This window comes from Balaenoptera ricei, chromosome 20 (assembly GCF_028023285.1).
Source record: "Balaenoptera ricei isolate mBalRic1 chromosome 20, mBalRic1.hap2, whole genome shotgun sequence".
In the NCBI taxonomy this organism is placed as follows: domain Eukaryota; kingdom Metazoa; phylum Chordata; class Mammalia; order Artiodactyla; family Balaenopteridae; genus Balaenoptera; species Balaenoptera ricei.
Genome location: NC_082658.1, coordinates 62,947,202 through 62,973,279, shown reverse-complemented (window position 1 = coordinate 62,973,279; position 26,078 = coordinate 62,947,202). Strand labels below are relative to the sequence as shown.

Here is a 26,078-nt window from a genome sequence, read left to right as displayed (position 1 = left end):
TGAGCACTGAAAGGATACTCGACTTCAGTGGTCATTAGGAAGATGCAAGTCAGAACCGTGAGACACCACCTCAGGCCCACGAGGATGGCCACAATTAAAAGAAAAAAAAAAGGGGCTTCCCTGGTGGCGCAGTGGTTAAGCATCTGCCTGCTAACGCAGGGGACACGGGTTCGAGCCCTGGTCCGGGAAGATCCCACATGCCGCGGAGCAACTAAGCCCGTGCACCACAACTACTGAGCCTGCGCTCTAGAGCCCACGAGTTACAACTACTGAAACCCATGCACCTAGAGTCCGTGCTCCGCAACAAGAGAAGCCACCGCAATGAGAAGCCCGCGCACCGCAACGAAGAGTAGCCCCCGCTCGCCACAGCTAGAAAAAGCCCGCGCACAGCAACAAAGACCCAGCGCAGCCAAAAATAAACAAATTTATAAAAAAAAAAAGAAAAAGGGGGAAATAAATACTAGCAAGGATGTGGAGAAATAGGAACCCTCGTACATTGCTGGTGAGAATGTAAAATGGTGCAGCTGTTGTGGTTCTTCAAAAAATTAAACATAGAATTTCATGACCCAGCAACGCCACTCCTAGGTGTAGATCTGAAAGAATATAGAACAGGCGTTCAAATACTTGTACGTGAAAGTTTACAGCCACACTGCTCAGAACGGGGCCCATGCACACAGCTGACTAGTTCAGCCGTAAAAAAGCACAAAGCACTGACACGCAACCACAGGGGTGACCCTGGAAGACACGCCACACAGAGAAAAGCAGACACAGGGCCCACGTGCCGCATGGTTCCGTTTGTATGAAATGCCCAGCACACGTGAAACCCCAGCACACGTGAAGTATACTGGGCTGCGGGGCCGACCACACCCACCGTCCGGATGCTCCAGGGGCAATTCCGGGCATCCCGCCGTCCAGCCAGGGCACAAGGACTGGTCTGAGTGAAGGGTTTGGGGCCGGGAGTCCCAAGACCTGAGGACAGTTCATTTCTTCACTAGCAGCGTGACTCTGGGCAACGCACAGCCTGTCCTCCAGCTTGCTGTCTAAACCACAGAACAAAGCCGACCTGCTTCTGCTCGGCCCCCAAGGCTCTCAGGAGGCGGGCGAGGCGCATGGCAACCTCTGCAGGGTGTGGAGATGGGAAGCGTCGGAATCTAGCACCGGCGGCTCTTCTCTGCCCCAGAGGACAGCGGTGTGGCCGGGGGAGCCACGGGGGCCAGAGGATGGCAAGAGGACCCAGGCACTGCCCGGGGTCCTGCAAGTACCCGTCACTCCTGCCAACCCTCACCAGGCGCTACACCATCACCCGCCGGGGTCAAGGGGTAGAATCCTTTATTGAGGCACATGAGCAGTGGGGTGTCCTGGCCACAGCAGCTTCGCGATGAAGAGGGATAAACCTTCTGTAGCCACAGCTTCTGAACGGGGGACTCCCTGCCATCCTACCCTTTCTCAGGACGTCTGTGGATCACAGGGGGCAGCCTCCATGGCTTCTCAGCCGTGGCCGTGGCCGTTCCTGAGCCCCAGGCACAGGGCCACTGTCCACCAGGCGTGGCCTTCCTGAGAGCGCAGTCTGGACCCGGACTCCTTAGAACACAGGCCACACTCCAAGAGCAGCCACTTTCCTCAAAGCCGCCCTGGCAGCGCAGGGCCACCTGGCCCTGGAGAAACAGCTCGTTTCCCGAGACAGAAGCGGCAGGTGGAGGCAGTGGCCCCCTTGGCCCTACCCTGCCCTCATCTGTTCTGAGGACAGAAGGGACGGGTGTGTCCAGGCTGGTGGCAAAGGCTGCACTTCCGGGGTTTCTTGGCCGCGGACCCTGCGTCCGAGGAACCAGCCCGGGCCCTTTTGCTTCTGGCCTCTGGCCCCTGGCTTCCTCCTCTGGCTCCTGCCCAGGGGGGGCCTCCAAAGGTCCCTGCGGGGAGAGCGAGGGGAGGAATGAGTGTGGACAGCAGAGCCCCAGCCCTGGTGAGGGGGCCCGTGTCACCTCACACGCAGAAGCAGGGACCAAGCAAGCAGCCCCCTGAGTGCGTGCAGAGCCTGAGCTCTGGACCCTTCCAGTCCTTCTAGAGCCTCACCGTACTGGCCGCCCCATTACCCAGGACACGTGACCAGGCGGCCCGGAGATCCGATACCACCTCCACCCACCGGGAGCCCTCGTGCGTCTGCCGTGTGCGCCGAAGGACAAGGTCCCGCACGGCACTGGCGTCTCCAGCCTCCGCCTGCCCCAAGCCTCTGGGTTCTCCTTGTGTGTGCAGACCTGCCACACGCATGCTAGAGTCACAGTTTCAGGCTAACAGGGACCCTAAAAAGGTAGGCAGGTGCCCATCTTACGGAGGAAACAGGCTGAGAAGCCACACCAAATGGTTCAAGGTCACACAGGTGGGCCCCGAGAGAAAGCTCCCGCCAGGCTCCCTTAGACACGTGACCAGGCTTCTGCGTGTCCTGGAGGGGCCAGGTGCCTTCAGGTGCGTCATCTACCTTGACCCAGCGTCCGGCGGCGGTTCTCCCCACACCCATCCGTGGGGCGCCAACCCAAGCTGTGTAACCAGACATCAGGAACCAGGGCCTCCGTCTTACAGGATGAGGCCCCGATACAGAGCCCGCCAGGTTTACAAAGGCGGGAGGAGCGCAGGGCTACGGGAGCAGGCAGACCCACAAGCCAGGCCTGGGCTGTGTCACGGTGTGATCCCGAAAGGTCACTCCACCCGTCTGGGCCTCACCTTCCTCTCCTGTGAGTCGCGATCACAACTATCACCCGATGAAGGTGAGAGAAGACACACAGAGCACAACAGCGCGGTGCCAGGCGCCCAGCAAGCTGCCCGTGACCTTGCAGGTGTGACTGAGCGGGGAGGGGAGCAAGGCGACCCGTGCCCCCACCCCAGCGCCCCTGCCCCCCTCAGGCAGGCCCCGCGTGCCCCCTCACCTGGGGCCACGTTCTCGTCCACCCACTGGAAGAAGCCGCACTGCTGCTCCCGGGGCTTGGCGCACGTGTGGAACTGGCGCCCCTTGTTGGGCCCGTCCCTCTGCACAGTGCGCGTGACCGCGGGCTGGCTGCACAGGCAGCGCGCGCCGCCGCCGCCATCGCCGGGGCTTCTGGGCCCGCCCAGCGGCTTCCCTGAGCCCGGCGGGCATCCCAGTGAGCTGCCCGGGGGTCTGGGCACCTCGGAGGGACGCCCCCCTACTTCTGGGTGGCCGCTGTCAGCCCACAGGAAGAAGCTGCAGCCGCCGCTGCTGCACCTGTAGAACTGGCGGCCCTGGTTGGGCCCCTCCTTCCGGACGGTGAGCAGCACGGCCTCCCGGCCGCAGTTGCAGGTCACGGAGTTGCTTTCGCCCTCGGCGGCGGGCAGGGGCAGGGTCCTGGCCAGAGCCTTCGAGGGCCTGGTGGCAGGAGGCTGGGGGTGGCCGTGCTGGCCGCTGCCCATTCTGTTCAGGGCCTGGCTGGCCTGCAGGTGGCCGGAGGGCCGGCTGACTGGCTGGCCAGCTCGGGTGGGCCCCTGTGAAAACCTGAGGTCCAAGATCTCCCGCAGGGTCTCGTCACATCCGCCAACGCAGCCGACAAATTCCAGTGGCATGGTTGGGGGAAGGCTGCCTCGCTTAAACTTGAACTTCAACCTAGTGAGGCCAGAAGATGAGAAAACACGTTAACTACCGGGTGCCAGAGTCTTCTTGGTCCACATAGGGCTGTGCCCACCCCACCTAGGAAAGCCACGCAAGGCACAGCCAGCCCGGCCCCTGCGGTCACACAGGAGCGCAGAGCAGGAGGGAGATGAGCTCTAAGACCCATCACCCGCCAAAACCCAGGAGCCTCTGAAAGGTGCACCTCCCTGTGCCCCGGCTCAGCGTGGTCCAGGGCCTCTCAACGTGAGGGCACACTACTTGGTAACGACATTAGGACGCACGTGGGCTTTGCTCTCATTCTCCTGTGTGCATGCATTAGGGTTTTCCAGAAGCTCCAAAACGCACAGCAAACTCAGCAGACTGACTGCAGATGGAGAGCTGAGAATCCTACCATCTCCTGTTAAGCCAGACCGTGAAACTGGCAAAAATGGAAAACAATGCAATCTTCCTCTCGTTTTTTTTTTGCTTTGAAAATAAGTACATTTTATCCTAAAAACATGTTCACTTGTGTTAGTATGCAATGCATTTGTTACAAACACGTTAATAAACATTTTACGTGATGCCTCCACTTTAATTGAAAACGTGGTAGAATCTTTATAAACATTAACTCACAACGGAAGCGCTCTGGGTTCCTCCGTGATTTCTGAGAGCGTAAGGGGTCCCATGACCAAAGGTCTGAGGACCAGCCCTAGGCGCGGGCCTGGGGCTTTCTGGAGGAGACCACCTTCCTCAGCCTCTGCGTCAGCCCACAGTGGGAGAGGCGGGGAAAGGTCGGGCTCCTCCAGGAGGTGCCAAGGAATGAGGGCCCCCAGGGATGCCACCCTGTGCCCATCCTGCAGGTGCCTCGGCCCCCGGCTCACCTGTAAACGGGTTGTGGCTGACACACCGGACACACGCTCCCGTCCCTGCTGGCCTCCAGCACACTGTCCGGGAACCACACGGCCGAGCGACATTCCGGGAACCCTGTGCAGCTGAGGTAGAACCTGGGGAGTGAGGGCCGGGGTCACGCAAGAGCTGCCGGAGACGGTTCCAGCTGATCACATGGGACACTCATGGTTCTGGAGGACACGGTCGCTGACACCGAGGGACAGGAAAACCAGCCTGCATTTAAGTCCCTGAAATCCCCACAGTCACACCGCTGACGCCTCTTCCTGCTTAAAAACAACCAAGCCGCTGCCAGCGCCCAGACCACGGCAGGGCCCCGCCGGCCCCTGGGTGCTCCCTGAGTCCGCCTAGGCCTCCGGCAGCCTGGACACCTGCCCAGGCTGCACGTGCTGCAGAGAATCCGATCCGTACCCTCCCCGCAGCTTTGTGAGGAGAAAACGGGCTCAGCGGCTCAGCAACCAGTGGGGTCTGCGTCGCTGTCCACACAGAGGGCGAGCGGCATCCCTCCCCAGGGGACAAGCCCTGCCCTCACCAGCCCCCCCCGCCCATTCCCACAGGGCTCACACCCCCAGGGCCACCATTCCAGCCCCGACGCCCCGCCCAGGGGCTGGTGAAGCAGGCCCGCATCTAAACAGCGACGTGGGAACAAAAGGATGGGCCCTGCACAGCGTCCAGGGCTGGGCTGCCGGGGCGGGGAGGGGAAGGCACAGCTGGGCACTGACCCGCCGCTCCTCCTGGTCTTGAGGACCATGGCCTTGCCGCACTGCGGGCACTTCCTGACGGGCTCCGGCACAGCTGGGAAGATGGCTTCTTGCTGGGCCAGCTCCGCCCCTGCCCCAAAGTACTGGGACAAGGCCTCGTCCAACCTGAAGAACCAGCAGAGCATTTACCGCGTTCTTGCGTGCTCACCACACGCACGACCCTGGGAGCCGGCCAGTCAGCCACAGGCCCGACGCGGCGCGCCAGGCACAGGGCGCCGTGCTGGCCAAGCAGCCGGCTCCTCCGACCCGCAGCTCCCGGGAGGGATCCAGCCGCAGGCCGGCGCTTCCGCCTCGCCACTGGCCCCACAGCAAGCAAACAAAACCACCCAGGCCGCGCACACACCCGAGTGTCGGTCTGGAGTCAAGTTTAGACCAGCGCGTGCATTTCTTGTCAACGCTGGTACAGGGTTAGGAAACGTGTTACTTCTAACAGAACACACACACGCTACTTATTCCAGCCGCCTCCCAGTGCCCTAGACAACAGCGGGGTGCACACCCGCAGCCGGTGAACCCACCCCCGAGGCTGTGCTGCCTGCTAACGCAGGACAGGATGGAGAGGGCGTTTCCAAAGCCAACAGCCCAGAGAAACTGGACCAGGTCTTTCTGGTTACGGTCTCCAGACTGGCAAGGCTCTGCGGCAGAAACCAGCCAAACTCGGGAGGAAAGCCCGGAGGGGCCGCGGCCCCCGGCGAGGGTGAGCTGCCCGGCGGGAACAGCGGCATCCGGGGCGCGCCGTCACCGGGGCTGAGCGGGCTCGCACAGGAGAGCAGGCCCGTACTCACCTCTGGGCTTTGGCCATGGCTTCGATGAACACCTGCTTGTACTTCTGCACCTGCTGCTGCAGGACCACGAGCTTGTCCTTCTTCCCCTCGCAGATGAGCTTCAGGTCGGCCTCCAGCTCGGCCCGCAGGTCAGGCTTGGACATCTCGTAGCCCATGGAGTCATAGCCTGTGAATGAGGGCAGCATCATGCGGCCCGGACACACCCGCGGGGCTTCAGTGACACCCCGCCCTCCGCCCCGCCCTCAAGCCCCCAGCTCCTCACCTTCCACGAGCCCCATGCCCAGGTGCCCGGGAAGAAAGCGCTTGTCTGGCGTGAGCCCAACGTACATCCGGGCCTTGATGGTCTCGATATGCTCCGCGTGCGTCGCGTCGGTACCTGCAGGCCACTCTTGTCACTCAGGCTGATCCGCGCCCCGCCCCCGTGCAGCTCCCTTCCTCTGCCTGGACCTCCTACTCCAGGTGACACAGCTCCGCCCAGAGCCGGCCACACGGAAGCCACACAGCCGCTTCCTCGCCCTCACGCCCACTCACGCAAGCTGTCCAGTCCAGCTGGGAAATCCCTTCCATAAGCCCCGCCCCCGCCACGTGTCAGAGCCCACATCGCTCGCTCGTCCACATCATTACAACGTCCCCGGTCTCCTGGCTGCTGGTCTCTTCCTTGACCCAACCCACTCTTTATGCCACAACCAAGGGGATCTTCTGAAATGTAGCTCTGCCATCAAGGAAATGCAAATCAAAACCACAAAGAAATACCACTTCACTCTCACTGGGACAGGTACAACCCGAAAGACAGATAGTGGCAAATGTTGGTGAAACCCCTGACCCTTGCATGGATTGTAAGATGGTGCAGCCGCCGTGGAAAACAGTCTGGAGGATCCTCAAGGTGTTAAACACAGAGTCACCATATGACCCAGCAATTCTACAACAGGGATGTACCCAAGAGAACTGAAATCATGTCCACACAAAAACCTGTACACAAATATTCACAGCAGCACTATTCACAGTAACCAAAAACTAGAAACAACCCAAATGTCCATAAGTTGATGAATGGATAAACAAAATGTGGTCCATCCACACGACGGAAGAGGTCTGGTGGTGAAAAGGAATAAAGCACCGAGACACGCTACCTGGACGAGCCCGCAGAGCAGGCAACGTGGGACGCCAGGTGCAGAAGGCCACACGCTATGTCGTTCATTGATAAGAAATGTCTAGGAGAGGCGCATCCACTGAGGCAGAAAGACGAGGGCTGGGGGGCTGCAGGGGAGGGGGACAGCTAACGGGCATGGGGCTTCTGAGGTGATGAAAATGCTCTGAAATGGACCGTGGCCACGGCTGCACAATTCCATGAATCTGCTGAACACCGGACTGTACCTCTGAGCTCAGTGGAGCGGACGGTGTGTGAATTATGTCTCAACAAAGCTGTTACCATTGTTTCAATGTAGGTCTGTGAGCTCCTTTCTTAGAAATCTCAGGTGGCTCTCTGCTGACCTTGGGCACATCCGAGCCCCTGAGCCCGGTGTCCAGGCCCCGCAGAGTCGGGCTCAAATCATCTTTCCGGCCTTGCCTTCCAGAACCTCCCCCTGCAGCATGTGCCTGCTGGTCCCCGCGTCCTTCCTCAGACCCTGCCTTCATGCAGAGCGAGTTCTCACCATGAGGTTCTGAGGTCCCTGCAGAACTCCTCCCAATGCATCTAGTGTTTTGGTTGGGTTTGTTTCTCCTGCTGGATGAGCCCTTGAAGGGAAGGACCAGGCCTCATTACTGTGTCCCTGGGGTCTAGACCACGGTCAGCTCTTGTGGGCCAAAGTTTTTATAAACAAATTATGGTGGGTGAACTACCTCTACTTGTACCTAAACCCACAGGCTTTCTGGGTAGCACAGTGGTGGCCAGCGGGCTCCAGGCAGGGGCACAAAACTCACTCTGCAGTGAGGCGGCTGTGCCTGGGGGCCACCCCCTCCACCTACGCCCCCCCCGCCCTGTGGTGCCGGCCCTTCTGGACTCTGCTGCCAGAGGTAATCCTTGAGATTGCAGAGCAGTGGTGAAAACTGAGGGGGGAAGCAGATCAGTCACAAGGGACCCACCTGCAAACCTTGGGCCACGGGACTTATTGGGAAAAACAATTCTGGCCCAGTTTTTTTTTTTTTTAATCCAACTTCTGATTCTTAAACAATTATGGGAAATGCTTTAACAAAAGCTAAGCAAACGGCCACCCATGGCAAAGGGCGGGTGGCAGACTCAGACTCTGAAGGGCCCAGCATGTGCCAAGCAGGTGAGCGAAGCCAAGCGTGAGCGACAGAAAACAGCCACCACTCAAGGCTGCCAGACCTCCCGATGCTTCAAAAGAGTGTTTACATGAATCCTGGCAGTTTTAAATGTTAGTACCTTGTTAAGAATACAACAAAAACAACAGATTCCTGTGTGGGCCCAAAATACCAGTCAGTGTGTCCCAGGTGAGACTCCCGCGCGACGGGCAACACCCCTGTCCCTATGCGGATGGTGCAGGGCAGCGGTTAAGGGCACCGACTGCAGAGTTATCTGGACCCAGGTGTTCGCAGCTCACACACTTTGTGACCTGAGGCAAGTTCTTAACTGCTCTTAAGCTTCCCTTTAGCTGCAAAGTGGGGAGGAGAACACAGCCCCCTCGATAGAGCTGTCGTGAAGCTCAGAGGAGAATTGGGCCCCGCACCCATGAGAGGGCAAGAGCCGCCAGTTACCATGACGACAAGCTACTTACCAATGCCGTGCTTCTCCATGAGGGCAATAAGGTCGGCCTCAGTGAGCAGCTGGGGCGGACTGGTCTCCCCGTCCACCATCTCCACGGTGCTGGGCTGAAAGCAGGAGCCTCGACTGTAGACAGGGAGGGTCTACAGAGGGCAGCAGACGCAGTGGTCAGACCCCCGCCCGGAGCCCAGGCACAGACCGCGCTCTGTTCTGTCGCATGGTGCAGGGGCCGGGAGCACGACGGTCCCCCCTCCCCGCTGTGTCACCTTGTCGCTCCAGCGATCGTAGGGGTACACGTCCAGATAGTTTCGGGCCAGGATCATGAGGCCGTGGGCCACGAAGCGCTCCTGTGCGATGTCAATCTCCACGGTGGTCTCCTGGCCCTGGGCGTCCTGGGAGCAGCAGGCCAGGAAGTGGCGGACGATGAGCTCGTACAGTCGCTGCTCGTCCCCCTGTGGGGAGAAGAGGCGCCCTAGTCCCTCGAGACGCTGCCGGCAGCTCAGTCTGGCTGGTGCTACCCTCCAGCCCAAAGCGCCACACACAACAGAGCGCAGCTCCTGCAGCCCCGTGCCCACGCGCAGTGCAGGCAAATCCCTCGCTGCTGTGGGTTTAGGCCGATAGACTTCACAAGTGGAGTCCCCTTGCCCTCAAGACTGGAAAGCGACTCCTCTGATGTAAACCCAGTCCGAGCAGAAACCAAGGCGACAGCATCCAGTTTCTAAGAGGCCCAGTGTATGCAGGACACACAGACTACAGGTGCGCCGGCAGCCTCAGACCTATGAGCACAGGGCCCGTGGTGACCCTCCACCCTTTCGGTAACCGAGCACACGGTGAAGCCCCCTCTATCAGAAGCCTGTAAGACATCCACACTCATATCCAAAATCCTCCTTCTAAGAATGTCTTCAAAGGAAATGTGACATCCACGCAAATATCTATTATGCAAATGTTAACTGCAGTAGATCATCCTTTAAAAACAGATCTAGCAAAATATAGTACCTCTATGCAATCATTATATATCATACGTTAAAATATTTTAGCCTATGGGGAAATGCTCACGATATAAAATGGAAAGCATTAGTTTACAAAGCTATTTAAGGTTATAATTTCATTGTAAGAATTATATACACACAGAGGAAAAAAACGTGGTTTTCAGGAAGTGGTGAGATTACAGGCAATTTTTTACTTCCTTATAGTCTTTTGTATTTTGTGAATTGTCTAAAATAAACATGTATGGCTTTCAGAATCAGAAAGAACGTGTGCTATTAAAGGAAGAACAAAACAATAAGCCTGCAGCCACCAAACAGGCCTAAGCAGCCGTGGCCCCGGGAGCGTGTGCCTGGCTGAGAGCACGGCTGGCCCGTGTTACAGGCTCTAGGCGCTGGGTGAGAAAGCCCCCAGCCCGGAGTGCGGCCGGAGGGTGGCGGTGAAGTTTTGGGAAGGTGACGGAAACCGGCCCAGTCTTGGAAGGAGAAGGGTGGGGGCCGAGCAGGGGCTCAGGGAAGGGGCCACCTGGTTTGTGGCGAGGGTCAGGGCGGCAGCAGAGGGAGGGGACAGAGGGTGGGGAGGGGCTGGATGGAGCAGAGCCCCCGTGGGGGTCTCTCGGGAAGCCAGGCACAGGCTGTGGGAGGAGGATGGTGACACGACCTCTTTTCTGAGATGGAAATTTCGAGACCACTTAGTTCCTAAAGTCAGAGCCCGCAGAGGAGATTCAAACCCCAGCCCTGATCCCGACCTCCCTGCGGGTTCTGGCGGCAGCACAGCCAGGGAAACCAACCTGCAGGCCGTCAGTGTACTTGGTGGGGTGGATGGGAGGGTGAGCTTGGTCAGACTTGTTCCCGTTGCGTGGAGTGGGGCCGCCCCGCTCTAGAATGCTCTGGGCGAAGGGCCCCCAGCGTGGGTCCGAGGTCTGCTCCTCCACCAGCGCTGTCAGGTCTAAGTCTTTGGGGAAAATGTTTGTTTCAGTTCGGGGATAGCTGATGTACCTAAACAAAGCCAAACAAACACAACAAGAAATTGCTAAATTGGTCTATAAACGACTAAATTAGCTTGAGAACACTGGTGACACCTGCAACAGCCTGTCTGATCCAGGCAACTGCGTTACCCATGCTGGGGAAAGCCCTGAGATGTGACCCGCCCCCGTGGGTGGGGAGCAACCGGCGCCCCTGCTGGGTCACTCCCGGGAGGCGGGGACAGATGCAAGGGCACACTTGCTCCAGCCCAGCCCTGCTGCCCCCGGAGGCTTGGGGCACTTCCCCACCTCCCCAGCACGCGTGGACAGAACGGCCCCAGGACAAGCCCTGCGGTCCTGAGCCGAGCGGCCCACGCCCCGCGGCTTGTCTTGAAGAAGAGAAAGAACGATGCTGCCCCTGAACTACAAGGTGGACCCTGTGTGTCATTTTAAACATTCCATTAGCCACTTGAGCATTACTGGGACAATCTACAGCCTTTTCTCACACAAGCCTTCCAAACGCGTTATGTTTACACTCTCAGCACGTCCCAGTTTGGACAACCCAAATTTCACGTGCTCGACAGCCGCTTACGGCGAGTGGCTGCCACACGGGTCAGTGTGGACCACGGTGTCCCTGGACGGCGCTGGGTGCTCACGACCCCCGAGGCAGGATGGTTTACAGCAGGCACACAAGTCCTAAAGGTGCCACCCGCCCCTGCCAGGGCCCCAGCGCCCCGCCTGCTGAGAGGCCGAGAGTGGGATTTGAGTTTACTCTGCGGAGTGTTATTTTAGGATTTAAGTGACTTTGAAATGCCTTTTCCATCAGAAAAGAGAAGTCAATGTCAAAATTCCTCTACTTGAGAGCCGGGTGATATCTAGACAGTCTGGTTTCCTCATAAGCTCTATTTCTAAAATATTTCACCCTGATAAAGATGCACCAAATTCTCTTCCCAAATGTGGACTAATATTTACCCTTGAGTGTAGAGCTTTTCAGCAATCCGCATGGTTTCTTTAGCATTTATCCTCAACTTCCGAGAAGCCAGCTTCTCAAGTTCCTGTAAGATGTGTGGACAGGCACGGTGCATGAGTCACAGGCCCCAACACGCCACACACCTCCTCTTCAGAGCCTCCCGGCGTCCCCCCAGCTGCTCGCACACGGCTGTGTGAGAGGCTGTGCTGCGGAAAGGCTTCTGGACCTGCTGGGCAGAGCCAGGCCCCAGCCCAGGGGTTCCCAGACTCCAATGCGCAGAAGCCAGAAGCACCTGGAATGCAAGCAGACTGCTGGGCCCGGGCGCTAGGGATTCTGAGAGAGGAGGGCCAGCACAGAGGCTGGAAATCTGCGCTTTTAACAAGCGTCTGAAGTATTGCTTCTAATGCCAGCAGTCTGAGACCCGCACTTTGGGGACACCATCTGAACCCCGGGGACATCCCCTGGCTGATGAACGCCATTCTTCCAGGCCTCACGGGGGATCACCAGCTGTCCCTTCCCCTTGGTGATCCTCCGACAATGCTGCTGGCTACAAGTCAAAGCATATTAACCAGTGAGGGATGAAACACTTACGCCTCCTGTACACAGTCAATCCGTAACCCCTCCCATCGTCCCTCACCACGCGTGTGCACACGCACACACAGGCAGACACGCACACCCCCCTCCCGAGACAACGGACGCACTGCCCACCAGTCCCTGCACGTTCTGCATGTTCAACCTTCAGAGGCAACCCGGACAGTAATTACACCCTGAATTTTCCTACAGAGTGGTGACTGGGAAGGGACACCCTAATGTGGTTTATGCAGACTTGTGTCCCGTTGGGTGGTTCTTCTTGGGATCAAAAAAATCTCAGAAGCCCTGTTCTAGGGTAGGCTGATAAAGTAGGTATTTAAAATGATGTTTACATACATTATGCAAAAACGTTAAAGAAAATGCTTGGGTGGAAAACACTAGCTATTCCAGTAATGCTGTGAAAAATAAGGACACCGAAAAAAGAGGAAGACACCAAAATTACATCAGCAATTACCTAAAGATGGAGAGGTGATGGGTGATTTCTCTTCCTTCTTTTGTTTCCAAAACCCCACATAGAGCAGTTATATTGCATTTATTAACTGATTTAAGAGGTCAGGCAGGCCTGTGCTCTGGGTTTTCTGTTTCTCCTAAGAGCATTCCCGTGCGGCACTGGGAAGAGGTGCTTCCTGTCACTGGGCCACCTTCCGCAGCAGAAGCCCCGTCCCAACCACAGAAGTCAGAGCTCCTCAGGGCTGGCACAGCTCCCCCAGAACATACCACAGTGTCCAAAGCTTGAGGCCTCCACTTGCTTTTTGCCTTGGACCTGACCTCCACCACGGTTGCCCTGGGATCCTAGAAAGCCAGGAAAAGCAGAGGCCGCTTTAACCTGCTGGAGCACCCTCCCCAGCTTTCCTCGACCGCCCCTGGCACTGCCCGCAGAGGCCCTGTTCCCTCCCTCAAGACGTCAGCTTGCAGCCCACAGTGTGCTGGACGCCAGCGCCTGCTTCTCACTCAAAGTAAGACTCTGAGGGGCAAGTTCACAAGCCCCAAGGTGCCCCCTCCAGAGCCTCGGCATCTCCTTAGTTTCCTGTCTACGCATGCACAGTGTTACTGTTTTGTTTTGTTTTTTTAAATTCACGACAATACAGAGCTGGAAATAGGAGAAGTTACATAATACAAACTGGAGAACTCTAATCTTAAGACCAACCTCACGTTTTTAAGGGAATGCAAATGGATAAAGAACTCAGCTTAAGTGATTTGTTCATGAGGATGTTTACAAATCAAAATCCAAATTTCTCTCTGCAAATAGACTGGGGACCAGGTGCTCTTGGACCAGGAGCTCCAAGCATGCCACCTGCCATGTTTCCCTGCACCACATCCTGGTAAAGCAGAAAACGGGCAAGTCTTTTTATTCAACAGATAAATGTGCAGATTGTGTAACCCTGAGGGCCAAAGGGGAGAGCAGTGGACAGTTGGGGCGACCCCTGAGAGGCAGCGTGGTCTGCAGGAGCTGGAGAGTCAGACACGCTGGGAGGCTGTCCGAGCTCGGGCCCCACTAGCTCGAGTGTGTCTGCACAGTTACTCAACTTTCTCCAGCTTCCCCGCCTGTCACATGGGTTGGCATTACCACCCCCAGAAGCACCACCAGGACCGAACAGATAACACACAACATAGAGCGCGTCTGGCCTGTAGCAGGTGCGCAAGTTATTACTCCCCGACACCAAGTCAGTAATAAACCTGCCGGGGGCCAGAGCCAAGAGGCATCCCTGACTCACTGAACCTAGAGGTCTCTGAGTTTTATCCAGGTACCACCGTGTGCAGCCCCTGGGTTACACAGGCCATCACGTGCTGAGCGATGGGAAGCAGCACCACGGAGCGGACAGCCTGAGGGCGAACCGGACGCTGACTGGCCTGCGGCCTGAGCAGCTCTCGAGCCTCCCGTGGCCACCTCCTGCTGAGCGCTCCCACCTCCACTCTGCGGTCGCCCTGGGACGCCCTTCTCGAGCCCCGGCCCTAGAGCAGTCCCTCCCTGCCCCCGGCCCTTCTCCGTTCCTTTGCCCTACTTTCCTGCCCTGTCATTATCACTGTATGACGTTCACCACTTCACTCATCTGTGCCTTTTACGTCTCTGGATTTCATCATCTGACCAGTGGAAGGAGCTGGGCCAGACGCCATCTAAGCTCCATCCAGCTCTAGGATTCTCGGGTTTGGACTGGTCCAGCTGGCCCTTATCAATCTCTGGTGACAGTGTACTGCTTCAAGAGGAATTTTAACTATGTGTTTCTTAGCATTTCTGGTTTCACCTAAAAGTTCTACAGGTCTTTCCTTCCACATTTCTAGTGCTGTTTTCATGGGGTTCTAGTCTTACTGGCACCCAGAAAGTGATGTCCTGGATGCAAACTGAAAGCTACAGTCCGGTGGGAAATGGGGAAGAGAGGGAGTGGCTTGGGAAATCACAGGATGGTTTTCCTAGATCATCATCACCTTCAGAGCCCTTCTTACCTCCATGCACAGCTGATAGAGGACAAGACAAGCCGTGTGGTTGAAGAGCCGATGCCTTTTCCAGCTGAACTCCACTGCGCCATCCCTGTGGTCATGAGTCACTGTGGGGGGCACACAGGAAGGCCGTGACCCGGAGAGGAAAAGGTCCATCACGGTGAAAGCCAAGAGCCATGAGACAGAGGAGACCACCTCGGACACTTGAGGTGGGTCCTGAACACAGTGACGAGGGGGTCAAGGGCAGCGAGACGCAAACCACACCCTGAATTAGCGCCCAGGACGCCCCACGTGCCCTCAGCTTCTGCACCCCGAGCGGCCTCACCTCTGATTTTGTGGAAGGTTTCTGGCACGAACGCCTGAATGGCTTTGAACCTCTCCACCACGAACCCCAGGGTGGGGAACTGGCAGCTGCCATAACTGATCAGCTGCTCCGCCAACACCTCGGGAAAGATCTTCTGCAGCCGCAGGGTCTGGAACCTGGTGAAGGCAGCCCCTGAGGAGAGAGGATAGAGGGAAGGAAGGAGAGGCCGCGCTCTGCAAGGTCACAGCCCTCTGCAAGGTCACAGCCCGCTGCGCCGTCTGAGCCCGAGCCCCGCCCCCCTCGCCGCGGCCCCGCCCACCACCCCGCCCCTCACCGATCCGCAGGTCCAGCTCCTGCCTCACGTCCACGGCGTCGCTCACTCTGTGGTCGGGCTCCATCAGGTTTTCACAGGCCGCCTGGACAGCGCGGGCGGTGATCTCGGAGAAACGGGCTCGCAGCACCTGCAGGCTGGGCTTCACTGCGGAACAGACAAGGGTGCCGGGGCAGGTCCCCCGTGAACGGAGGGTGAACCAGGGCAAGCAGCTGCGAGGCAGCCAGTTTGACGGGTTCAGTGAAGTCAGCGACACGCTGTCTAAGCGGGAAGGCTCACTGTAGCCAGGCTGAGAGGGGTCAGAAACAGAAGCGAGTGCGTCTCAGCCATTAGCTAAACCCTCTCCGTGAGCCTCTCGAGGCGTCCATCTCGTGCTCTCCTGGGCCTTCAGGGAAAAGGGAGATGTTCAATAAAAGGTCGTGGGGGAAGTTCATGTCCTGTTATGGATATAACACAGGACATGCACACTGTCCCTGAGAGTGAATACTGAATATGTTTAATCCTAGGAGTCGGTATAGTTTGAAACACAAGAGCATTTAGGGAGAAGAGCAGCCCCCCACTCTCTGAAGCCTGAGAATGGCCTGCATGTTACTTCCTCTAAGTTACCTGAAATCATTAAGCTCACTTCAACAGTTATTAACGTTCAGGCATCGTACAACGAATATAGACAGTTAAAAAACAAAACCAGAAAGAACATTCTAGAACTATTCTTTGTACTTTACGTATGGTGTATACATTCTTTATGAATATTTAATTTTTTAAAATTAATTAATTAATTATGGCTGTGTTGGGTCCTCATTGCTGCGCGCGGGCTTTCTCTAGTTCCGGTGAGCGGGGGCTACTCTTCGTTGTGGTGCAAGAGCTTCTCGTTACGGTGGCTTCTCTTGTTGTGGAGCACGGGCTCTAGGCGTGTGGGCTTCAGTAGTTGCGGCACACGAGCTCAGTAGTTGTAGGTCGTGGGCTCTAGAGCGCAGGCTCAGTAGTTGTGGCGCACGGGCTTAGTTGCTCCGCGGCATGTGGGATCTTCCAGGACCAGGACTCGAACCCATCTCCCCTGCGTTGGCAGGCGGATCCTTAACTACTGTGCCACCAGGGAAGCCCGAGAATATTTAATTTTTAAAAACAGAATATCAAGTCTCTGCTCTCAAGGAGCTGGCAATCAACTTGGACCAAACACACAACAAGCCCTGGTCTGTAGCCGGTGAGCCTGGCAGAGGGACTCAGGACAGAGTGCCACCCCTGCCGCGGCCCCAGAGCAGACACTCACCAGCCTTGCACACGTGGATGATCTCAAACCCGATGTTTTCACCTTCTCTGTCGCAGTCGGTCCAGATCACCAGGACCTGGCACTGCCGAGCCTCTCGCTCCAGAGTTTTCTGAAGTGCCCGGTGGGGGAAAGAGTGGTGAGAGCAGGGTCTGCAGAGCATCGCACAACAGCTCTGCACTGCATCTGCCCCAGCATTAATTAGGTTCTTGGAGAACGCCAGCTTGGTGAGGAGACACGGAGAAAACTGTCCCCGCCGTGCGTGGTAAGGATGGCAAGGTCACTAGTACCGCCCCCCATCTTAGACCCACCCGCACACCCATGAGCTTCTAGAAGACAGGGGTTTATTACGACGACATCATCTTGATGAGCCCTGAAACTCAGCTCTAACACACCTACAGCTCTAGGGGTTCTGATCATGTCCTCAATTAAAAAAAAAAAAAAAAAATCAACCCCTAATTGAGCTTCATCCCCACAAGCGCTCCTCGTCAGCAGTGAACCAAGGACAGGTGCCCTGACTGCCTGAGAAACCACAGCTCAGCGTCAGATGGCCACTTGCAGATCGTAGTCTCTTCCCTCCAACAGCGGGGCGGGAGGGGAGCAGACCCTGATGACGTAACCACACCTACTCCCAGGGTTTCGTCAAGCAGCCGCTCTTCATAAAAAGGCTCGCTCAGTCCCTCAGCCAGTTAGCTGAAATGGCTTCATTTATATAACAGGTGGCAATAATTTTTTTAAATCATGGTACTTAGTTTAGTGGAAAACCTATCCTTCAATTCTAGTGCAGTCAAAATACAGAAACCACTCGGTTTCATTAGGTGGTGGTTGTTCAATATGTCTTCCAAAAGATCCTACCTTGATGTCTAAAAAATTCTCTGGGCAGTACTTTTCAATTTCTGCTTCAAAGAGGACAAGAGGATTGCAGCTCTGCCTGGAAAAGAAATGAAAACACACAAAATCCTAGCACAGCACACGATGGGAGAAGATTGCCCCAGTGCACTCATGGGTGCATCCCCACCAGGCAGAGTGCCCTGTGAAACGCCAGAGGATTACAAGCAAGGCTGTTACCCTCTGTGCAATGCACTCCCCATGACGATTTCTAAGAAGAAATTCTGGAACTCTTTCGTATGTATCTGCAATAGGGTAACTGCAATCCAGTGACTGCATGACAAGGGTTTGGGTAGGGAGTTCCCTGGCGGTCCAGTGGTTAGGACTCGGTGCTTTCACAGCGGGGCCTGGATTCAATCCTTGGCTGGTCGGGGAACTAAGATCCCCCAAGCCATGCAGCACAGTCAAAAAAAAAAAAAAAAAGGTCTGGGTATTTTGGGGGAACGCACCTGAAAGTGGCTGTTTATTCTAAGCATATGGTAAACATTCACAGCGAACCAGTTAATCCTAGGTCACTGCTATGGTATCTATGGTTTGTGTTCCCCGCAAATTCACATGCTGGAATCCCGGCACCAATGTGACGGTGTCAGAAGGTGGGGCCTTTGGCCGGTGATTAGGTCGTGAGTGTAGGCCTTCATGAAGGGGACTCGCGGTCTTATAAGAGACCCCGGCAGGCTCCGTAGACCCTCCACTGTGTGAGGACACAGTGAGAGGTCAGCAGGCCACAGCCTGGAAAAGGCCCTCGAGGGACCATGCAGGCACTCCGACCTCCCACCTCCGTAACTGGAAGAAACACATTTCTGTCCTTCATAAGCCACCCAGTGTGTGTATTTTGTCACAGTAGCCCAATGGAGTCAGTCATCTTACTGCTGTAAGTAACAAAGTAACACCGACATGCCTCACACTTCCTGTGATATTTTACAACTCACTGTCATAATCAGAAAGCTCCCCACCCCACGAATCGTACTGACCATTTGCGAAATTGCATCTGGAAATCATGAGCCAGCAAGTGTCCTGAGACTGAAGTCATTATCATGGTGACATTCTGAATGATAACAAAATTCAAGTTAGTCTTTTAGCAATTAGATTTTGCCAAATCATTCAAATAAAAGAGGGGACCTTCTATCAAAGGGGAAAAAAAATGGTCATCAGGGGGTGGGGGGAAGGGAGGATGAATAGGCAGAGCACAGAGGACTTTTAGGGCAGTGAAAATACTCTGTATGATATTATAATAATGGGTACACGTCATCCAAACCCACAGAATGCACACGATCGTCGTGAACCCCAATGTCAACTGTGGACTTTGGGTGACAATGATGTCGTGCAGGTTCACCAGTTGTAATGAAGGTACCATGTGGTGGGGGCTGATGAGGATGTGTAGCTGTGCATGTGTCGGGGCGGGGGGTATGTGGGAAATCTTTGTACCTTCCTCTCAATTCTGCTGTGAAGCTACAACTGCTCTAAAAAGAAGTCTATTAAAACACACACACACACACACACACATCCCAAAACCAGGTGACTGGGAAGAAACAAACAAATATACCTCTTCAAAGCCAAAACCATAGTGATACAATCACCATTCTAATTCTGGCACCATTATGCCTTTTAAATTTAAACTATTGTATATTAGCTTCTTTCTTGTTATAAAGAGTTAAGATTGGGACCATGTTTTATAAAAAAGAGGCTACCTTATGAATTATAAAACGATCATCTGTCACCAGTGATCTTTAGGTCATAACAATAGTTTTTCTTAAAAGACAGTGACATATTCTACAATGACATATTCTACAAAGACATATTCTACAATGGCCAGGCTAATTCTCCTTGATTAAATAATTCTAAAATACAAGCAATTTAGGGAGGGCTTGTCGTAAACAGCTGCTCTTTTTAGCCATAACTAAAAACCCAAGGAATGTACAGCAGAATGGCGCATGGATCTGAAAGCATCCTTCAGCCACAGGATAGAAGTACTACAGCACCTACCTGGCCACGCAGACGATAATCAAACTCATAGATCTTGTTGAATCTGGAAAGTCCTTCTCTCTACAAAACAAAACAAAAAGAAAATCTATAAATTACATAAAAGACAAATGATTCCTCACATAAAGATCAAGCAAATCCCTGATAAGTGGGAATATTAAAAATGCAACAGTACCTCCTATAGATTAAAACAAGGCGAAATCACTAAGACCATTTGTGAAGTGGCCCCTCCAAACTCAGTTACAAGCATGTACTTGCTCAAGTCCACAGAGCTTTTATGCTGCAAGGTGACCTGAGCATAAAAATTGTTACATGTAACACCACGTAACATCTTTCTAGAGCTGAGAATGGACTTGTCCAAGATCACATGACAATTACTCCAGAGAGAGGATTAGGACACGCATCTCTTGACGGTTTTGTCCGTTCTCCACACACACCTCTCTACTTCCTGGCCATACAACTGTGCCAATAAACTGGTGACCACAGGCAAGTATTCACCTTTCTGAACCTCAATTTGTTCTGAGTAAAGTTACCTGTAAGGTCCCTCTGGCTCTGAAATCCAGGAACGCTATGAGCCCCAGTCAGGCCTGGGAACCAGTCTACAAAGCACCTCCTCAGCTGCACTTATGTGTGAACGAAACCCGCTCAGAGAAGATCCCACCTTCTACAAAGGTGTTAAAAGTGGCTATGCACGCGAGTTTCACACCAACGCTGCACAGAAGACAAGACACAGGCCAAGCGGGACTGGGGCAACCTCCAAGCGCCAAGAAGGATCGTGTCGAGAACACCCTCACACAATTTCTCTGGGTCGAACATTGAATGAGGCTCTTTTCGAGGCACAATGGCAAATTTAAGGACGGAATTTATCTTAAGAGCTCACTCGTCTAGTGTTGCCAAGAAAGGAAACTCCCCTCTACAAACTCCAGTTGCTAGTTAAGCCCTTTTAGTACCAGAGAAGAGAAATCGTTGCATCACTGGGGTTTCTACCTCTTTTTAAGAAAGCACTGAAGCTTCCCAGACAAGCTCTTACGTGGACCCTGATATGTAACAAGGTCCAAGCACTCTGGCTGCAACAAGGCTGAGCTCTGCTAACAGCCTATCCCGAGTCCGGCCCCAGGTGGCTCCCGAGGTGCACGTCCGTGGTCTCCTGGATCTCCCGGGAACGGTCTGGAAACCACTGTTCTAACCCTCTCCCAGGGGAGGGCCTGTCTAACGGCACGTGTGCGACCCGGGGCCAGGGCTCTCCCCGGCAGCCTCCTCCACCAGGGGATGGTCCTGAGGAAGCTGAGTGGTTTTCCTGGCATTTCAAACTCGCCTCCCCGCAGTTCCCAGCTGAGGACAGTACTCAATTACGTATGATCCCACCGCTTGGGTGAGGTGCTCAGGGGAATGGGTTGCTCCCAAACTGCAGCAGAGTTTTGGAGCCCAGTGAAAGGAGAAAACCTAGTAGACAGACCAAGAATGTGGCTTCTGTGATCTCTTTGCAGTGCCATCCACGCCATTAAAACTAAAGAAAACAAAAAAACAAAGTCCCCCAACCCCAGAGCAGTCCCATCTTCTCTAAGTGCTCTGTAGGGACTGATCACATTGCTGCCACTGAATCTACTGGATTCTTTTTTAAGATTTCTCCTCCTGAATATAAAGCCCTCAAAGATCTATAAGTTACTAACAGCGGTCACTGTGGACAGTGGGGCTGGTTTACTTGATACACATTTGTATTCTCTCAACTATCTGAAGTAGTTACTAGCGTTTAAGCACTACTCTTAAAGAAAAAAGAGACACATTCTATCTGTGTCAATATTTTGGTGAATTTCTCTCAAATGTGTACATATTTATATATATGTTTGAAAGTCTTTTCCATAACAGGTGTCTAACTATCTATCATAAGAAAGTACAATTTACTTTGCTATCCCCTGCCATGACTAGTCCGTGTTACTTCCATTCTTTGCTATTACAAAAGCTGCAACGACTATCACCTGATTCTGAGCTCTGCGTGTGGATGTCTTAGCTCCTCCACAGAACTTAAGTCCCTTAAAGGCAGGGATTGCTTCATTCGAGGCAAGCCCTGTGTGAGGGATAAATAAATGAACAGACCCGTCACTGTCTTAGGGAGCGACACACCATGGGAGAGAGGGATGAGCAGCTAGAGAATCGACCCGTGATGACGGCCAGCACCAAGAGTGATGAGAACGCATCCGGAAACAGAGAAGGAAATGGATGGAGAGGACGCTGAGGAAAGAGTTCACGAAACAGGTTCATTTAAGTTGTCCTTTATTTTTTCTTTTAAAAGGTGAAGAGTTCGTCAGGAGAAAAGAGGGACAATGTCATTTCAGGAAGAAGGACCAAAACGTGTGAAAAAGCATGGTGAACTTTCACCTTTTACACCCTGACTGCTCTCATCATTCCCTTCCTCTCCGTTCCCTCTGCTCCCACTCAGTGCTCCTGGGTCCCTAGGGTTCAGGCCTCTTACCCCCCACATGGAGAACCCCAACAGCTGCCTCCCGGACTCTAGCCTTTCATTCCTCAAGTCCTCTGTGGCCACAATGACTTTATAAAACACAAATATGATCCACTTAAAACCTACACTGCTCATCTCAACTGATGCAGAAAAAGCATTTGATAAAAATTCAACAGCCTTCACCATAAAGTGAAGTGTGGCATTTACAAAAAACCCACAGCTAACATCACACTCAATGATGAAAGACTGAAAGCTTTTCCGCTAAAATCAGGAACAAAACAGAATGCCCGTTTTCGCCATTGCTATCCAAGATTACTAGAAGTTCTAACCAGAGCAACTGGGCAAGAAAAAGAAATAAAAGACATTCAAATCGGAAAGGAAGAAGTAGAACTGTCTATTCACAGTCAACATGATCTTATAGATAAAATCCTAAAGAAGCCACAATGAAACTATTAGTGCTAACAAACAAAGTAAGCAAAGTCTCAGGATACAAGATCAACACACAAAAACCAGCAGGAACGAACAACCTGAACAGCAAATTAAAACAATTCCATTTATAACAGCATCCAAAAGCACAATGAAAACTGTAACACATTGTTGAAAGAAATTAAAGAAGACATACTCAGTCATAAAAAGAATGAAATCATGACATTTGCAGCTACACGGATGGACCTAGAGATTATCATACTAAGCGAAGTAAGTCAGAAAGAGAAAGAGAAATACCATATGATATCATTTATATGTGGAACCTAAAATATGACACAAATGAACTTATCTATGAAACAGAAACAGACTCACAGACACAAAGAACAGATTTGTGGTTGCCAAGGGGGAGGGGGGTGGGGGAGGGATGGAGTGGGAGTTTGGGATTAGCAGATGCAAACTATTATATATAGATGGATAAACAACAAGGTCCTACTGTATAGCACAGGGAACTATATTCAATGTCCTGTGACAAACCATAATGGAAAAGAATATGAAAGAGAATGTACATATATCTATAACTGGGTCACTCTGCTGTACAATATAAATTAACACATTGTAAATCAACTATACTTCAATAAAATACGTTAAAAAATTAAAGACATAAATAAATGGAAAGACAATCTTTGTTCATAGATTGGAAGACTTAATATTAAGACAGCAAATTCATATGGAACTGCAAGGGGCCCCAAGTAGCCAAAAAATTTTGAAAGAGAAGAACAAAGTAGGAGGACTCGCCCTGCTCAATTTCAAACCTTATTACCAAGCTACAGGAAATCTAAACAGTGTAGTACTGGCATAAGCAAAGACATACAGAAGAATGGGACAGAACTGACAGTCCAGAAATAAACCCAAATATCTATGGTCAACTGTTTTTTGACAAGGATGCCAAGGCCGTTCTATGGGAAAAGGACAGTCTTTTCAACAAACAGTGCCGAGAAAAACTGGCTATTCATATGTAAAAGGATGAAGCTGGATTTTTACTTTACACCACATAGAAAAATTAACTCAAAGTGGATCAATGACCCAAATATAACAGTTTAAACTCTTAGAAGAAAACATAGGGGCAAATCTTCATGACCTTCAGTTTGGCAATGGCTTCTTAGATATGACAGTGAAAGTATAATCAACAAAAGAAGGAAAAACAGATAAACTGGACTTCATCAACATTAAAAACTTCGGTGCATCTAAGAACACTATCAAGAAAGTGAGAAGACAATCCACAGAATGAGAACATCTGCAAATCATATATCTAACAAGGACCTAGTATCCTGAATATATAAAGAACTCTCACAGCTCAGCTACAAAAAGACAATTCAAAAATGGGCAAAAGACATGAACAGACATTTCTCCAAAGAAGGAGACTCAATGGCCAACAAGCACATGAAAAGACGCTCAGCATCATCGGTCACTTGGGAAACGCAAACTGAAACCACAGCAAGATATTTCACACCCACCAGGATGGTGATAATTAAAAAAAGAAAAGAAAAAGAACAAGTGTTGACAGAATGTGGAGAAACTGGAACATTGATGGTAAGAATGCAAAATGTTTCAGCCACTGTGGAAAATAGTTTGGCATTTCCTCAAAAAGTTAAACATAGAGTTAACTTATGACCCAGCGATTCCACTCCTAGGCATTTACCCCAAAGAACTAAAAACAGGTATTCAAGTAAAAACTTGTACATGAATGTCTATAGCAGCTCTATTCACAAGAGCCAAAAGGTGGAACCAGTCCAAATGCTCACCAACTGAAGAAAAGATAAACCAAGCGTGATCTATCTATACGATGGGATATTTATTATTCAGCCGTAAAAAGGAATGCAGTACTAACATACTACAACATGAATGGATCTCAAAAATGCTAAGTGAAAGAAGCCTGACACAAAAGGCCACGTATTGTATTAATCTTTTTGTGTGAAATATCCAGAACAGACACAAATCTTTGAGGACACAAAGCAGCTTAGTGACTGCCAGCGGCTGGGAGGAGTGGGGAATGAGGAGTGACTACTTCATGGCTACGGGGTTTCCTCCTGGTGTGATAAAACCTGGAACTAAACAGAGGTGACGGATGCACAACATTGGGAACGTGCTAAACGCTGCCGAACTGTATACTTCAAAACGCTTGACACTCACGTGCAAAACACGTGGCTCTCTACTCCTCTCACGACGTGCCTTCAACCGCCACGCTTGCCGTGCCCACTGGCTCCTGCCCCCACCGTCCCCACTCCCAACTCCCACCTTTTGAACTTGCCAAGCTGTTTCAAGCCACTGGGTTGTTCTTTGAACATGGCGTTTCCAGTGCCTGGTGAAACTTTCAAGACTGAGCTCAAATGTTCATCCAACAAATATGGATTGAGGGCCTCCTGTATTCCAGACACGTGTTAGGTACCAGGGATACAGCAATGACCCAAATAGCCATAGCCCTTTCCCCTCGGAGCTTCGAGTCCACAGAGGGGTGGCGGGGACTGAGATGAGTAATTCAACAGCACGTCATCGAAGTGTAACTGGGAGGTGCCTTCCAAGTAAAATAGGGTGAGCTTATCACACAGCGCCCTGACCCAGCTGGGGGAGAGGGATGCGAGGAAAAGCTTCCCTGAAAAAGAGACACTCAAACAGAGCCCGAAGGATACACAAGTTAGCTCTGTGTAGAGGGCCCCGTCTCAAGGAGCCTGGAGCCCTAGAAATGGGCACAGCCTGGGGCTGGTCACCAGGACACTCAGCGCCGGAAAAGAGGTGACGCTGTCAGCCAGCACCCGCACAACCTCGGCTCCTGTTCCCACCATCCACCGCGGGAAGCAGAGGCCTGAGGACCCCGCGATGTGAAAGAAAAAAGAGCAGGGAACGTCCACCCATGCTCTGGGAAGTCTCCAGAAAACCGTTTCAGGATCCACTTTTGTAATTGAGAGTGTCCTGACAGCTCGTGAGGCCTCGTGTCACCTCCTTCCCAAACCCTTTCTCACCCCGTCCCTCTCCTTTGGGCCTTCCGTGTGTCCAGAACACACCTGATCCCCAACTCGCCTGACTCTCGTAATTCGTTTGTAGCGACGGAACAGGGGCTCGGGCGGGTCGCCCTCTCGGATGCACCTAGACTGTAGGGCCGGGCGTGCAGGCGGGGGACCCCGCAGGCTCGAGAGTAAGTCGGGGGAGTGTGGCCTGTGGTTCCGAGTCTCAGGCCCGCTTGGCAACCGCCGCCGTGCAAGGCGGACCCAAGGTCTCCAAGCAAACGAGAAACACGTTAACTCCGTTTCTAAACGCCCGTCGGTCGCAAGAGGCGCCGGCCCAACGGCTGGGACCCCCGGTGGGAGCAGCGGCCGCTCGTCCCGGTCCCGCCCGCCCAGGGGCCTCCTCACCCGCCGCATGCGGCCGCCGGACAGCAGGTCGGCGATGCCCTTGGCCGCGTCGTTCTTCTCGGCCACGCAGAGGATCTTCCGCACGCCTCGCATGGCCACCTCCATGTCGGCGAGGGTCAGCGCCCGGCTCCCAGGCCGCGGCAGCCAGCGGAGCGCGCAGCGGACGGCTGCGAAGATCATCCCCGGGCCCCGCGCATCTGCGGCGCCAGCCCAGGGACCCGGAGCCTCCCGCTGATCCGCAGTCCCTCACGCAGCCCACTTCCGCCCGCCTTCCCGCCGCTTCCGTCGGCGCGAGGGGCACAGCCCCGCGAACTA

The 26,078-nt window shown here is 53.5% G+C and overlaps 1 protein-coding gene across 1 annotated transcript; it reads right to left on the bottom strand.

The window, feature by feature from the left end:
- Positions 1 to 1,312: 1,312 nt before the first annotated feature.
- On the bottom strand, positions 1,313 to 26,066 carry TOP3A (DNA topoisomerase III alpha). Its single transcript, XM_059908545.1, has 19 exons — positions 25,764 to 26,066; positions 19,476 to 19,535; positions 18,464 to 18,537; positions 17,460 to 17,535; positions 16,608 to 16,716; positions 15,344 to 15,487; positions 15,031 to 15,201; positions 14,712 to 14,812; positions 12,987 to 13,061; positions 11,681 to 11,763; positions 10,535 to 10,742; positions 9,027 to 9,212; positions 8,774 to 8,903; positions 6,304 to 6,417; positions 6,042 to 6,207; positions 5,221 to 5,364; positions 4,474 to 4,596; positions 2,919 to 3,607; positions 1,313 to 1,907 (listed from the first exon to the last, which is right to left on the bottom strand). The coding sequence occupies exons 1-19, from the start codon at positions 25,941 to 25,943 to the stop codon at positions 1,729 to 1,731; spliced, it is 3,012 nt and encodes a 1,003-aa protein (XP_059764528.1). The 5' UTR covers positions 25,944 to 26,066; the 3' UTR covers positions 1,313 to 1,728.
- Positions 26,067 to 26,078: the final 12 nt, after the last annotated feature.

Excerpts from the sequence above, each read along its gene's own strand:
- TOP3A (XM_059908545.1), bottom strand. The coding sequence starts at position 25,943 with ATGATCTTCGCAGCCGTCCGCTGCGCGCTCCGCTGGCTGCCGCGGCCT. Across the intron at positions 18,538-19,475 it reads ATTATCGTCTGCGTGGCCAG|AATGTCACCATGATAATGAC; the intron begins GTAGGTGCTGTA and ends GTTATCATTCAG. Across the intron at positions 11,764-12,986 it reads CTCAAGCTTTGGACACTGTG|GAACTTGAGAAGCTGGCTTC; the intron begins GTATGTTCTGGG and ends CACATCTTACAG.